This window comes from Arachis ipaensis, chromosome B5 (assembly GCF_059453495.1).
Source record: "Arachis ipaensis isolate K30076 ecotype BB chromosome B5, ASM5945349v1, whole genome shotgun sequence".
NCBI lineage: Eukaryota > Viridiplantae > Streptophyta > Magnoliopsida > Fabales > Fabaceae > Arachis > Arachis ipaensis.
Window position 1 is genome coordinate 62,554,896 of NC_142440.1, and position 13,220 is coordinate 62,568,115.

At 36.1% G+C, this 13,220-nt stretch overlaps 1 protein-coding gene and 1 pseudogene across 5 annotated transcripts; both read left to right on the forward strand.

The window, feature by feature from the left end:
* Positions 1–2,815: 2,815 nt before the first annotated feature.
* On the forward strand, positions 2,816–12,052 carry LOC107643624 (uncharacterized). 5 transcript variants are annotated; one of them, XM_088486193.1, is made up of 12 exons: positions 2,816–3,113; positions 3,213–3,287; positions 3,945–4,047; positions 4,172–4,223; positions 4,961–5,020; positions 5,153–5,253; positions 8,989–9,675; positions 9,810–10,048; positions 10,427–10,519; positions 10,609–10,713; positions 10,830–11,231; positions 11,843–12,052. In XM_088486193.1, the coding sequence occupies exons 6-11, from the start codon at positions 5,238–5,240 to the stop codon at positions 11,181–11,183; spliced, it is 1,494 nt and encodes a 497-aa protein (XP_088342319.1). In that variant the 5' UTR covers positions 2,816–3,113; positions 3,213–3,287; positions 3,945–4,047; positions 4,172–4,223; positions 4,961–5,020; positions 5,153–5,237; the 3' UTR covers positions 11,184–11,231; positions 11,843–12,052. The 5 variants fall into 5 exon arrangements, with proteins under 5 accessions (XP_088342319.1, XP_088342320.1, XP_088342321.1 ...); XM_088486194.1 differs by having other exon boundaries at positions 3,215–3,287; positions 3,923–4,047; XM_088486195.1 differs by having other exon boundaries at positions 3,223–3,287; positions 3,923–4,047.
* Positions 5,423–8,971, forward strand: LOC148564417 (uncharacterized; annotated as a pseudogene).
* Positions 12,053–13,220: the final 1,168 nt, after the last annotated feature.

Here is a 13,220-nt window from a genome sequence, read left to right on the forward strand (position 1 = left end):
TAAAGACAGAAAGCTAAATCCAATTCCCAATCCTTAGAATTATGCAGAAGAAAACAAAGATGAATTGTAGATCAAGGATTGAAACAGAATTCCTTCAATCTCTATCCATATTTCAAAAACAGAAGGCAAGTAATCCAAAAGTGAGAACAAGGAGGAGAGAACTTAGCTCTCAATTCCAATTCCCCAATTCAAGTTAAAATGTAAAGGTAAGCTCTCTATTCTACTTGCTCCCTATTGGAGCCAGCCTCCTCTATAAAATGGAATTGATGCCTTTATATAGGCTTTACAAAATGAAAATGAAATTGGAATGAAAAACAAATTATAATTAAATGAAAATCCTCATTCTAGCTTGTTCTTGTTCCTTTGAGTAATGATGTGGACTTTGCTTGCTTTGGATTTGAAGAGAGATGGGTTCGGTTGGCTTGGTTTAAGTGCCATGGTGTGTTGGTGCAGCTCCAGTGGACCGCTCAGTTAAATAAGGTAACTGAGCGCTCAATCCTTGCCTTTGGCCTTCAGTTTTGGTGCGTGACAAGCCTCCTTGTGCATGCCTTCATAGCGCTAAGTTAACAAAGTTAACTGAGCGCCCCTTTTGCTTGCATATGGGTTTCTAGCTTCGAACCATAGCTGTCCCATTTTGGCCAAATTCTCTTTACAAGTAGTGCTCCGTTAACAATTTTTTGGTTCCATGTGTGCCTGGTTCGAGCCCTGGTGGATGCATTTTGGCTAATTTTCTTGCCAAAGCCTTGTGTTGCTCCTTCCTTGTGTTCCCTAGTTCGAACCTTAGCTTCACCCCTCCTTGGCATTGTGCCTTGCTTTTTTTTGTTTTGTGAAGCCCGAAAAAGTTAAATGTTTCAACGTAACGCTCCTTGGCATGCTTTTGTAGTGCATCTCCACTTGTCTTCATGGGTGAGCGCTCCGTTGAAACAAATGAACGCTACCCTTCATGAACGCTTGCTGCTTTTGCTTTCATTGGCTTAGCTTTAATGCATGCTTTCATTAATTAAATGCTAATGCATTACGTTAAAGCATGATATGTTTTTTGGCCAATTGGCTTTAGTGAAATGCATGCTTTAATTTATAATGCATTACATGCATGCTTTAATAATCCATTGGCATTAATGAAAATGCATGCCGTTGCTTTCATTCAATTTAAATGCATGCATGCTTAATTGATTCATGATGCATGCATAAGGCATTAACTAAATGCCACGGCTTCATGGTCATGGACCACACTTTTAAAAGCGTGGCTAAAGTTTCAAGCGTGCTCAAACTTCAAAGTGTGCCCCAAAATCCTTCTTTTCTTCTTTTGAACTGATTTGTGCTATTTTGCTTATTTTTCCACTTATTTCCAAAAAAATTTATGAAATCAAAAGATCAAGGAAATATACCATTTAAGCATAAAAGAATGCAATATTTAAGCTCTAATCATCAATTTCTTGTATGAAAAAGCATAGAAAAATATGACATGATGATATGTTATCACAAGACCAAACTTAAACCTTGCTTGTCCCCAAGCAAGAAAAGAATCATGCAATAAAGATTGACAATCCAAGGTGAGAAGAATAGCAACTCAATGTTCATGGTTAGCTAGTTTTCTATGCATGCTACAATCACAAAAGAAATATAAATGATTGATGCTTCTATCTAGCTCAATTTATGAAATCTTTTCCTTATAATTCTCCTTTGAAACAAGCTTTTGATTTTCTTATTAGCTTCTCCTTTTGGGTGCTTTGCCCCATGAGTTGATAACAAAGCTATGACTCTAAATGCTTTGTTTTCAAGTATTACCACTTGATACACAAGCACCACAAGCATTTAATTCACTACAACATTTTGGGTCTATGGCCGCGGTTTTTTGGCCACAGTAAAAAACCGTGACCATAGACCCTCTATGGTCACGGTTTTTTACCGTGACAAAAAAAAGCTATGGTCACGGTTTTTTTAAAAAGGGTGACCATAGAGTACCTATGGTCACGATTTTTTAAAAAAGGGTGGCCTAAAAGGGACTATGGTCACGGTTTATAGGGGTGACCAAAAGTAGTCTATAGTCACGGTTTTTTGGGGTGACCAAAAAGGGTCTATGGTCACGGTTTTTAAAAAAAGGGTGACCTAAAGGGTCTATGGTCACGGTTTTTTGGGGTGACCTAAAGGGGTCTATGGTCACGGTTTTGGGGGTGACCTAAAATAGTCTATGGTCATGGTTTTTCACCGTGACCAAAAGACATCTATGGTCACGATTTTTTTGGGTGACCAAAAAGGGGTCTATGGTCACGGTTTTTTAAACAAAGGTGACTTAAAGAGGTCTATGGTCACGATTTTTTGAGGTGACTTAAAGGGGTCAATGGCCACGGTTTTGGGGGTGACTTAAAATGGTCTATGGTCACAGTTTTTCACCATGACCAAAAGACATCTATGGTCACGGTTTTTTGGGGTGACCAAAAAGGGTCTATGGTCACGGTTTTTTAAACAAGGGTGACTTAAAGGGGTCTATGGTTACGGTTTTTTGGGTGACCTAAAGGGGTCTATGGTCACGGTTTTAGGGCCGGGTGACCTAAAATGGTCTATGGTCACGATTTTTCACCGTGACCAAAAGGCATCTATGATCACGGTTTTGAGGGGTGACCAAAAAAAGTCTATGGTCACGATTTTACGAAAGGGTGACCAAAAGGGGTTTATGGTCACGGTTTTAGAGGGTGACCTTAAATGGTCTATAGTCACAATTTTTTGGAGTGACCATAGAATATGGTTTATGAAATTATTTTGTTTAAAACCCTACCCCACCCCCACAAAACCAAAAACGTCGTCGTTAGTTTACCCCCTCTCTTCCCAAAATCCCCTTTCCCTCCCAAAATCTCCATTCCCTCGTATTAGCTAGGTCTTAAGAAAGGAAAAAATAGTGGGAAAAGATAACCCTAGCCAAGCCCTCTTTCATTCTTGCTTCCTGGCCTATTCGTCATGCCAAACTCTCATCGTCTTGCTTCAACTGTGTCAGTGTACCGTCACCGTTGCCGTCGCCACTCCATCTTTTAGACGCAGAACCAGAACCGGTGGCATCCTGCAGTAAAACACCCCTGCTAACACCCATTGCTTCCCATTTCTGATCTCACTCCCAGGTTTCTAAGATCCCATCTTCTTTTCTCTTTTTTTCTTTTTGATTAATACATAATATTTATTTAATATAAAATATCATTTTTTTTATTATTATTTTTGAGAGAGCAAAAGGGGAAGACCTGCTTACACTCTCACGCCGTCAATACCATATCGAACCTGGACCTCTTGAAAAAGCGGTAAGATTTGAAACCCTTTCTTTGCTGTTTATTTTATTTAGGTTTTCTAAAATTTTGTTGTGTTCAAATAATTGAACTAATGTATTTCACCTATCTATAGTTACTTTGATTTATTAAGTTTTACTTCTTTCTTTTACCCCATTAAATTTGTGTATACTTTCAAATATTTCATTGATTGAATATGTAGTAAAATATTTGGCTGAATCAAAGCAAATTGTTGAAATGATCTCTTGAATCTGGTTTCAAGATCTTGTTGGTTTGGCTCCAATGGTGCAATGAATAGGATTAGTGTTAGGGACTTTACTGTGCAATGTTCATGTATAAAAAAAATAGGGTTTCAGTACCTCTTATCCAATCAATGGTTGAGATTTGATCACAAATTTTATGAATTTTAAAAATTTAATTATTTTAGTTAATAAAACCAATGGGAAATTCTTGGTCACACAACACAATATAAGGGTATGAACCTCCCAATTTGATAGGAGTACTGACGAAATTTCCATAGAAGTTTTATGACTACATTAGAGAACTTTAGTTAATGCACTAATCTTTCTGATAACTTTTTTTCTGTCTTGCAGTCATGGTTTTTATGATATTTTTTTTATCTTATTTTATTTTTTAATATTTGGTTATAGTTATGGCACTCAATTGTTGCAGCTCTTAGCTAAAGATGCAGCTTTGAAATCATTTAAGTCATATAAACAGAGTGTGAAGAAGCTCAAAAAAATTGGCGATATTCTAACAATTGTTGTCGTTGCAGGTAAGTTGTATTTTATTTTTTTATCTTGGTTATGTGCTGTTTGGATCAAAATCCCTATGTGGCTACCCCTTTAAGCTTTTTTTTTCAATAGCTAATTATTATTTTCATTTTTTCTTTAATTAAGGCATGGAAGCTTAGAGGCAAAGAGTACTTGTTTTCTAGGATTGTGGTCACAGGTCGGTCCCATTCTTCTTAGCATTTTCATTTTTTTATATATACCTTTTATGTTTGTACATACATTTATTTTTATAATGTTTCGTATTAATTTTTTAAGAAGAATTTTAAATATTTAAAAAATACCGATATTTTAATAATTATAATCGTTAATTTAATTACTTAACTATTAAAACTATTAAAATACTAATATTTTTAGAATATTTCAAATTTTTTTCCATTTTTTAAATACAGTGTTAGGAATTTTAATTTAATTTTAAAAAAGGCTATTCAAACATTTGATGATAGCTACCCTACTACTACCAACACCATTTATATATATAAGTCCCTTTGATTGGAGTTTATATTATGATGACATCAGTGCCACCCTATGAAGGTCAAACTTTTATTATTACATGTTTTAATTAGTATTATTTTTTATTTTAAAATATTATTAAATGTATCAAGTTTAGGGGCTACTTTACTTCTACGTCACTAACTTGCACTTAGTTTTTTCATTTTTCTTTCATGAAAATAGCTATTATTTCCATTTCAAGTATATTTATCAATGTTGTATGACTTCAAAAAACGTAGGACTTATAGCCTGACTTCGTAATTTGAATCAGATGACAAGCATATATAGGACAAAATTCATGTTTAAATTCTTATTCATTACTTTCTCTTCAAATATTACTAGCTCTTGATTTTTTTTCAGGAAAATAGTTCTACACTTTGTAATAAGGGTGGAGATGGATTTCAGGTGAGGAAAAAAAAGGTGAAGACCAAGTTGACAGCAAGCACTAAATTTTTAGCTGCACAGGTAATGGAGCTTCATAAAGCAATTTTGACTTTATTTTGTTTATTTTAGGTGATGTATTTAACCTTGATGGATCACAGAGTTATTGAATATTTTTTAGCTTCTCTTGAATTTTTTGTTTTGTTTTGTATACAGTATAATTTTTTTGGACTGATAAAGACAAAAGGAGTTGACTAGTTGCTGTGACACTGTGTATAATAACTTCATATAGCATCTCAAAATGAAGGAACTAAGCAGTAAGTTTGTATCATACTTGTTATATAAAATAATTTGATCTTCCATTTATTTAGGTAGTAAGTGTGTATATGCTAGCTAGATTGTCACTATAATTGACCTACTAGATCATGTTTAGTAAGTTCAGGTATTTACATTGTTAGGTTTAATCATACTCTATCAAAAGATTGGATGGATTCACCAAGATTTGAGAACAAGTATATAGATGGTGTTAATAATTTTTTAGAGTTTGCCTTCGTAAAGGGAAAACCGGTTGGAAAAGAAATCCAATGTCCGTGTGCAAAGTGTGGAAACACTTATTGGCGTGAACGAGACGCCGTATATGAGCATCTTATTTGCTATGGGTTTGTCGAAGGTTATAAACGATGGACTAATCATGGGGAATCAGTAATTCCAACAGTAGTAGATACTGACATGGATGATCGAGGCGGCCTTGATGTTATTGACGGGTTGCTGCGTGACGTATTCGGAAATATGGCAAATCTTGAGGAGGGGAACAATGGGTTAAATGAAGATGCGAAGAGATTTTATAAGCTAGTAGACGAAGCAGGTCTGGAATTATATCCGAATTGTACAACTGGATTTTCGAGATTATCATTCATCATTCGTCTTTACCACTTGAAGTGTCTACATGGGTGGAGTAACAAATCTTTTACCTCCCTCTTGGAGTTATTGAAAGAAGCTATACCTGATTTGAACATTCCCACTTCTTTTAATAAAGCTAAGAATATAGTTAAAGAGTTGGGTCTTGACTATGAAAAGATTGATGCATGTCCTAATGACTGCATGCTGTATCGGAATGAGTACATAAATGACTCAGTTTGCCGTATCTGTGAAGAGTCTCTATATAATCAGACTCCTACTACGGATGGCAATGAAGAGGACTTTGCGCTTCCGAATAAAGTTCACAAGGTTGCTGCGAAAACCTTAAGATACTTTCCTTTAGTACCAAGGCTTAAAAGGCTTTTTATGTGCCCAACCACAGCAGAGGCGTTGAGGTGGCATGACGAGCAGTGTTTGAAAGACGGTTGCATAAGGCACCCTGCTGATGGCCAAGCATGGAAGAACTTGGACAGTCGGTACCATAACTTTTCAAAAGAACTGTGCAACTTGAGGCTTGGTTTGGCAAGTGACGGTTTTAATCCTTTTCGAACTATGAATATGTCACATAGCACATGGCCAGTTGTCTTAATGGTATACAACTTTTCCCCTTGGATGTCCATGAAGTCAGAATATTGCATGCTCTCTTTAATCATACCTGGACCTTGTTCACCAGGAAATAATATTGATATTTTTTTACAACCATTGATCGAAGAGCTGAAGGAGCTATGGGTGTCAGGGATAGATACATATGATTCTTTTAAGAATGAAACTTTTCAAATGCATGCTGCACTTCTTTGGACAATCAATGATTTTCCAGCGTATGCCATGTTGTCCAGTTGGAGTACCAAAGGGAAGTTGGCTTGCCCATGTTGTAACCATGATACTTCTTTTTGTTATTTGAAACATAGCCAAAAGACAGTTTACATGGACCATAGGAGATTTTTGCCAATTGATCATGCATGGAGGTCTAACAAGAGATCTTTTAATGGAAAAAATGAATTCAGGGGTCCACCACGAATGTTAACCGGTGAAGAGGTTCTGGATATGCTAAAGTCAGTAGATAATGCCTCTGGGAAGACGCAAAACAAAAGTAAAGGCCAATGGAAAAAAATCAATCTTTTTTGAGTTACCATATTGGCAGCATTGTATGATCAGGCACAACCTTGATGTAATGCATATAGAAAAAAACATAGTCGATAGTATAGTTGGTACCTTATTGGATATTCCTGGAAAGACGAAGGACCATGCAAAGGCTCGTTATGATCTTAAGGAGATGGGCATTCGAAAGAATCTTCACCCAACAAATACGAAGGATGGCAAAAGAACTAAACTTGCCAAAGCATGCTTCTCAATGACCAAAGGGGAGAAATCCATTTTTTGTGGTGTTTTGAAGAAAATAAAATATCCTGATGAAAGTGCTTCAAACATCTCTCGTTGTGTACAACAAGAAGAGAGAAAGCTTTACGGTTACAAAACTCCTGATGCTCACTTCATGTTGCATTACCTGTTGCAAATACCAATCAAGAGCATTCTTCCGGATCATGTTGCTGTTCCTCTAGTGCGCCTATGTTCCTTTTTTCGTCGGCTATGTCAAAAGAAAATCTCGCTAGAAGAGATTAATGGTTTGGAGTCAGAGATTGTAGAGACTTTGTGCCAGTTAGAGAGGATTTTTCCCCTACCTTTTTTGATATAATGGTTCATTTGCCTATTCATTTAGCTAATGAAGTAAGGTTAGGTGGTCCCGTCCAGTTTCGCTGGATATATCCGATTGAGAGATACATGTGCACACTAAAAGGGTATGTTCGCAATAGAAGTCGTCCGGAAGGATCAATTGCAGAGGGTTATTTGGCTGAAGAGTGTCTAACTTTTTGTTCAAGATATTTGCATGAGGGAGTAAAAACAAGATTCAACAGAGTATCTCGGAATAATGATGAAGGCACTTCAACCAAAGATCCTGATTCAAATTTGTTCACAAACAAAGGAAGTCCATTGGGTGGAAAAAAAGGGCAACTAATTATTTTGGATGAGAAGTCACTCCTTCAAGCTAATGCATATGTATTGAACAATTGCGTTAATGTGGAGCCTTACATGAGGTGAAATTTCATGTCTCATTTCTTCTATCCTTAGACTAATTTTGGTAGTATTACATAATAATACACATCCCTTGTAGAGAACACGGTGAGCAACAAAAGCAAGCCAAGCGGAAGCGAAAGTGGAACGCTGTTAAAGATCAAAATGAAGACTTTATAGAATGGTTTACAGGACGTGCCATGAAGGATGATGTTCCCAGTTGGATACGGCAGCTGTCTAAGGGGTCCAAATAAAGTTGCAAAATCATTTTCTGCTTATGTCGTCAATGGGTACAGATTTCATACTAAGCAGCGAGAAGTGATGCGGAAAACGCAAAATAGTGGTGTCACTGTGGTGGCTGAAACTATAAGCTTTGCGAGTGTTAAGGACAAAAAACCAATCAAGGCCAATATAAGATATTATGGTAGAATCATGGATATTATCGAGTTAGACTATTATAGCCAATTTAAAGTTGTGTTATTTAAGTGTGAGTGGTTTATGGCTGAGGAAGATAATTATGGTTTGACATACGTTCATTTCAACAAAAGATGTTACCAAGACGAACCATTTGTGTTGGCAAGCCAAGCACACCAATGGTTTTATGTGAAAGATCCATATATTCCCCAAAAGCATTATGTGATGAAAACGGTTCCAAGAGACTTGTTTAACATTGGTGTCCAATTACAGTATGACCCTAACATAAGAGAGCCACATGAATCTGTGAATAGTCTGATACCCTTAAGTGATATTGGTGAGGTAGACTTGGTTAGACAGGGTGTGCGACCTACTGTTGTTGATGTGACACCGAACAAGATCAAACCTAAAGACAAAGAAATAGTGTCTGATGAGTTTGACAGTAATGCTGAATTTGAGGTAGTGCACAAATTGTCCATGATGCTTTATTTTTTAACTTATTTTCTAATGCATTATCATGTTTATTTTCTAATGCATTATCATGTTTATTTTCTAATGCGTTACCATATTTCTTCTTTCTTTTAATTTTCGTAATGTTAGTATTGATGCTTTATTTGACTTCTTTTTTTTATACTGGATGAACAATGAAGGAAATTCCAAAAGAAAAAGGTTAAGGAACCTATCACAAATAGAGTCACAAAGAAGTCCTTTGAAGATGAGGAGTCCAGTAAAAAATTCAGGAAAAATTCAATTCACAAGTGCTTATTCCTTGCTAAAACAATTTCAAATAAAAAGGGAACATGTTTTAGCTGCATGTGGGGCTAATAGTTGTAAACATGAGACAAGGAAAAAGGGCAAGATGCCGAAAAAGGTGTTGACAAGAGGTGACGATGAAGGTCAAAGAAAAATGGTAACCAAGAAGATAACAAACATCAGAGACGGTGAGGATCAAATCAAGATGCCAACAAAGAATTCCAATGAAGAAAATCATCTAGTCAAGATGAAAGCTATTGAACATGAGGATCCAGGTGGAAAGAAGCCGTCTAGGAAGAAGGTGCCAATGAAGAAATCAAAGGTAGAGGGTGATAAAGTCATGATAAATACCAATGACGCTGAGGGTCAAAGCAAGAAGCCGACCAATAAAATGTCGATGAAGGAATCGAATGAAGAAGATGCCAACGAAGAAGAACATAAGATTGAGTCTCTTATCCCTGCTATGACTTTAGACGAATTCTTTGAAAAATATGGGATATCATTAGATGAAAATGATGAAGAATATGAATATGATTATGATGAGCTCAATCCAACCATTGGTGATAGTAGTGACAGTCAACTCGGTAATGCGTTTATCCATTTCTTCAATAGCAAATAGTGAAAGGCACCAACTTGAATCTTGTATTTAGTAGATTACTCTTTTATTCATTAGATTAGTATTCTTGTTAATATTTTCTAGTAACGACATTGGAAATAGGTACCAAAAAGAAAAAAGTTTGTGGTCCTACCCAACTCAAGCATATTCATGCTTTGGAGACACAAATAGAGTTAACATGGTACAATGGCAAACCCATAGGTCCAACAAAGACACAGGTTCAATTGTTTAGTCGGTTCTTGGGAACACTTGCAAGAAACTCTAATTTGGTCACATTATTATATACTAATTGGCAAGTTGTGTCCATTGAGACTAAAACTTCAATGTTGGATTATGCAAAGGTGAGTCGATCATTCGCCTTTTTAAATTGTTTACAAATAGGCTTAGCATGTATAGTAAAATAACATAATTCGTTGTTTATTTGTAGTCTAAATATAACATTCCTAGTGATGCTGAGCCTTGGGTGATAGATACCATTGGAGAGGCATGGAAGCAATTTAAGAAACGCATAAAGAAATATCACTATACACCGTACAACTCATTTAGAGAGATGATGAAAAATCGTCCAATGACTGTACCTGAACTACATTTTCGAAAATTAGTTCAATTTTGGAGGCTTGATATCATCAAACTAAGTTATTTTCACAACTCTCTTGGCTTTAATGATGGTATCGTGTATTTAACTAACTCTATCTAATTTTATATTGCAACAAATGTAGGTTATTTCTGACAAAAATCGTGAAAACAGATCCAAGCAAAAATGGAATCATCGAATGGGTCCAGTTAGTTTTGAATTAGTACGCGCTGAATTGGTATATTTTTGTACTTTTTATTTTAAGTATTTTTGCATCTTTCATGTTATGTGTGTTTACTTAGTCACATGTTGGTGGTTCCTTTGTAGCGTGCAAAGAAGGAGGACAATGAAGATCCATCACAATCTGAGATGTTTGTTGTAACTCGTACGAGCAAAAAAGGAGAGACTGATTCGGGAACACAAGAGACAATTGTTAGTTTTCTGGTCTCTTAGAAAAGCACACCAAACAAGAAATGTGTTAGCTATTTTTATTTATTCTGAAGCTGTTGGGTGCATGCATTTATTTTGATCCTATTTGTGTGTAATAGGAACATCTTCAAAATTTGAAAGAAGCAGGATACAATGATGATGAAGCAGTTCAAACAGTTTTCGAAAAGGAGAGACATGGAAGAGTTCGTTTCTATGGTCGATCAGTCACAAAATCCTCTCTTAAAAAAGAGAAGGAAATCCGACAAATGCAGCAACAACATAATGAAGTGGTTTCAACTATGGAGAAAAATCAAACTAACTTAACTTCCAAGTTGGATGGTTTAACAAACTTGATTAAAACGTTGTTGCAACAAGTCAATCCTGGTATGAGTGCAGAACAAGTGCAAGTAAAGATAGAAGCCGCCCAACAATCTCCGCCTGACGCGAGTAGTGCACCAAATGATGTGCGGTGAAGCATTCCTCCTTCACTTGGATCGAACCATGTATCAAAGGATATGGAAGTAAGTACTGTTCAAAACTTTTGGTTAAATTAATAGTATGCTTTTGGTTGCTGTTTGATTAGGTTAGCTTAGTTGAATTAGCTGGTTAGGTAGTCAATTGATTTTGTAGTGGATTTAGGTTTGAACTCTGATGTTTATTCTATCTGAAATTGGTTTTCCTGTGCTCGTAATGACTTGCCCTGTTCTAATTTAGTTTCATGCTACTACTTCATTGATCTGCCCTGTGCTAAATTAGTTGGCTTGGTGCTGTTGATTAGGTTTAGACTGTTATTGATCCTATGTTGCTGTTTTATTGTTTTACTTTTGTGCTAAACTGGTTTATATGATGCTGCTACATAGTATTATTGCTACTTTATTCTTGTGTTGGCTGCTGCTGGAGTGAACAAATTCTGAATTATTTGTGCAGTAGTGATAACTTTGATGAATTTCTAAGTCTAAGCTATCACTACTGCTGCATTCTTGCAATAGCTGCTGTTTGAAGTGAATGATGGTTGTGAATAATTCTTGAGTGTTGCTGTGGATGAATGTTTCCCTTCTTTTACTGCATATGTATTGCATCATCAAAAGCATTTTTGCAAGATATCTAACATGTTTATTTCTTTTACGTGCAGGAAGACATGATGTGATGAAAAAAATATGTTCCATACAAATATCACATGGGATGGGTCTTACCACCTTAGTTATGTAAATGTAATATTTTGATGTGTTATGAACTTTTTGAGGTACTACATGCAATTGGAAAAATTTCACTCTATTTTGATTTGTGTTGTTTAGACTAAAAATTAAACATATCTATCTTATGATGAAACTTTTATGATTTAGATTTCTTGAATTTCTTATTTTTAGATTTATTTTGTGATTATTATCATTTTGGGATGTGATTATAATTTAAAAAAATTGAATCTCATAAACAACAACAGGCTATAGTCACCGTTTTAAAAAACCGTGACCATAGATAGGGCTATGGTCACGGTTTTAAGGAGGGTGACCATAGAGGCTATGGCCACGGTGAAAAATCGTGACCATAGATAGGGCTATGGTCACGGTTTTAAGGAGGGGTGACCATAGAGGCTATGGCCACGATGAAAAACCGTGACCATAGATAGGCTATGGTCACGGTTTTAAGGAGGGTGACCATAGAGTCTATGGCCACGGTGAAAAACCGTGACCATAGATAGGGCTATGGTCATGGTTTTAGGTTGGGTAACCATAGAGTTTATGGCCACGGTGAAAACCGTGACCATAGATAGGGCTATGGTCACGGTTTTAAGGAAGGGTGACCATAGAGGCTATGGCCACGGTGAAAACCATGACCATAGCCTTATCTATGGTCACGGTTTTAAGGAGGGGTGACCATAGAGGCTATGGTCACGTTTTTTTACCGTGACCATAGATTAACCTATGGTCATGGTAAAAAAACGTGGCCTAAAATGTCAGATTTTGAAAATTAAAACCGTGACCATAAAAACCGTGACTATAGATAAAAAAAACCGTGACCATAGACCTATGGCCACGAGAGAATAGGCCACGGTAAAAAACTGTAACCATAGGTCCAAAACCGTGACCATAGATCTATGGTCACCCTTTTTACTAGCTATGGTCACGGTTTTTTACCGTGACCATAGGCCTTTTTTTTTGTAGTGATTAGAGGACTTCTTTAAGCTCATTTGTTTCTTTTCTTTACTCTCTAATCATTGATGCTCAGAGCCTTGAGCTTTGAGGGAGTACATTTGCACTTGAGCCTAACCTTGACTCTAAGTGTTTTGTTTTCAAGCTTTTTGCTTGATACATAAATAGCACAAGTACTTAACGATGGAATTGTCATTGGTACTCAGAGCCTTCAGCTTTCTCATTTTTTCCTTTTTCTTTTCTTGCCTTAATTGCAATTGCTTTTTCAAGGTTTTCATGATTTTCAAAAGATTTCACAAAATGTACTAGATGAAAACTCCAATTAAATAAAATCCAATGCAATTGAGCAACAATTAATCA

Excerpts from the sequence above, each read along its gene's own strand:
- LOC107643624 (XM_088486193.1), top strand. Across the intron at positions 10,520-10,608 it reads AATTAGTACGCGCTGAATTG|CGTGCAAAGAAGGAGGACAA; the intron begins GTATATTTTTGT and ends GTTCCTTTGTAG. Across the intron at positions 10,714-10,829 it reads CGGGAACACAAGAGACAATT|GAACATCTTCAAAATTTGAA; the intron begins GTTAGTTTTCTG and ends TGTGTGTAATAG.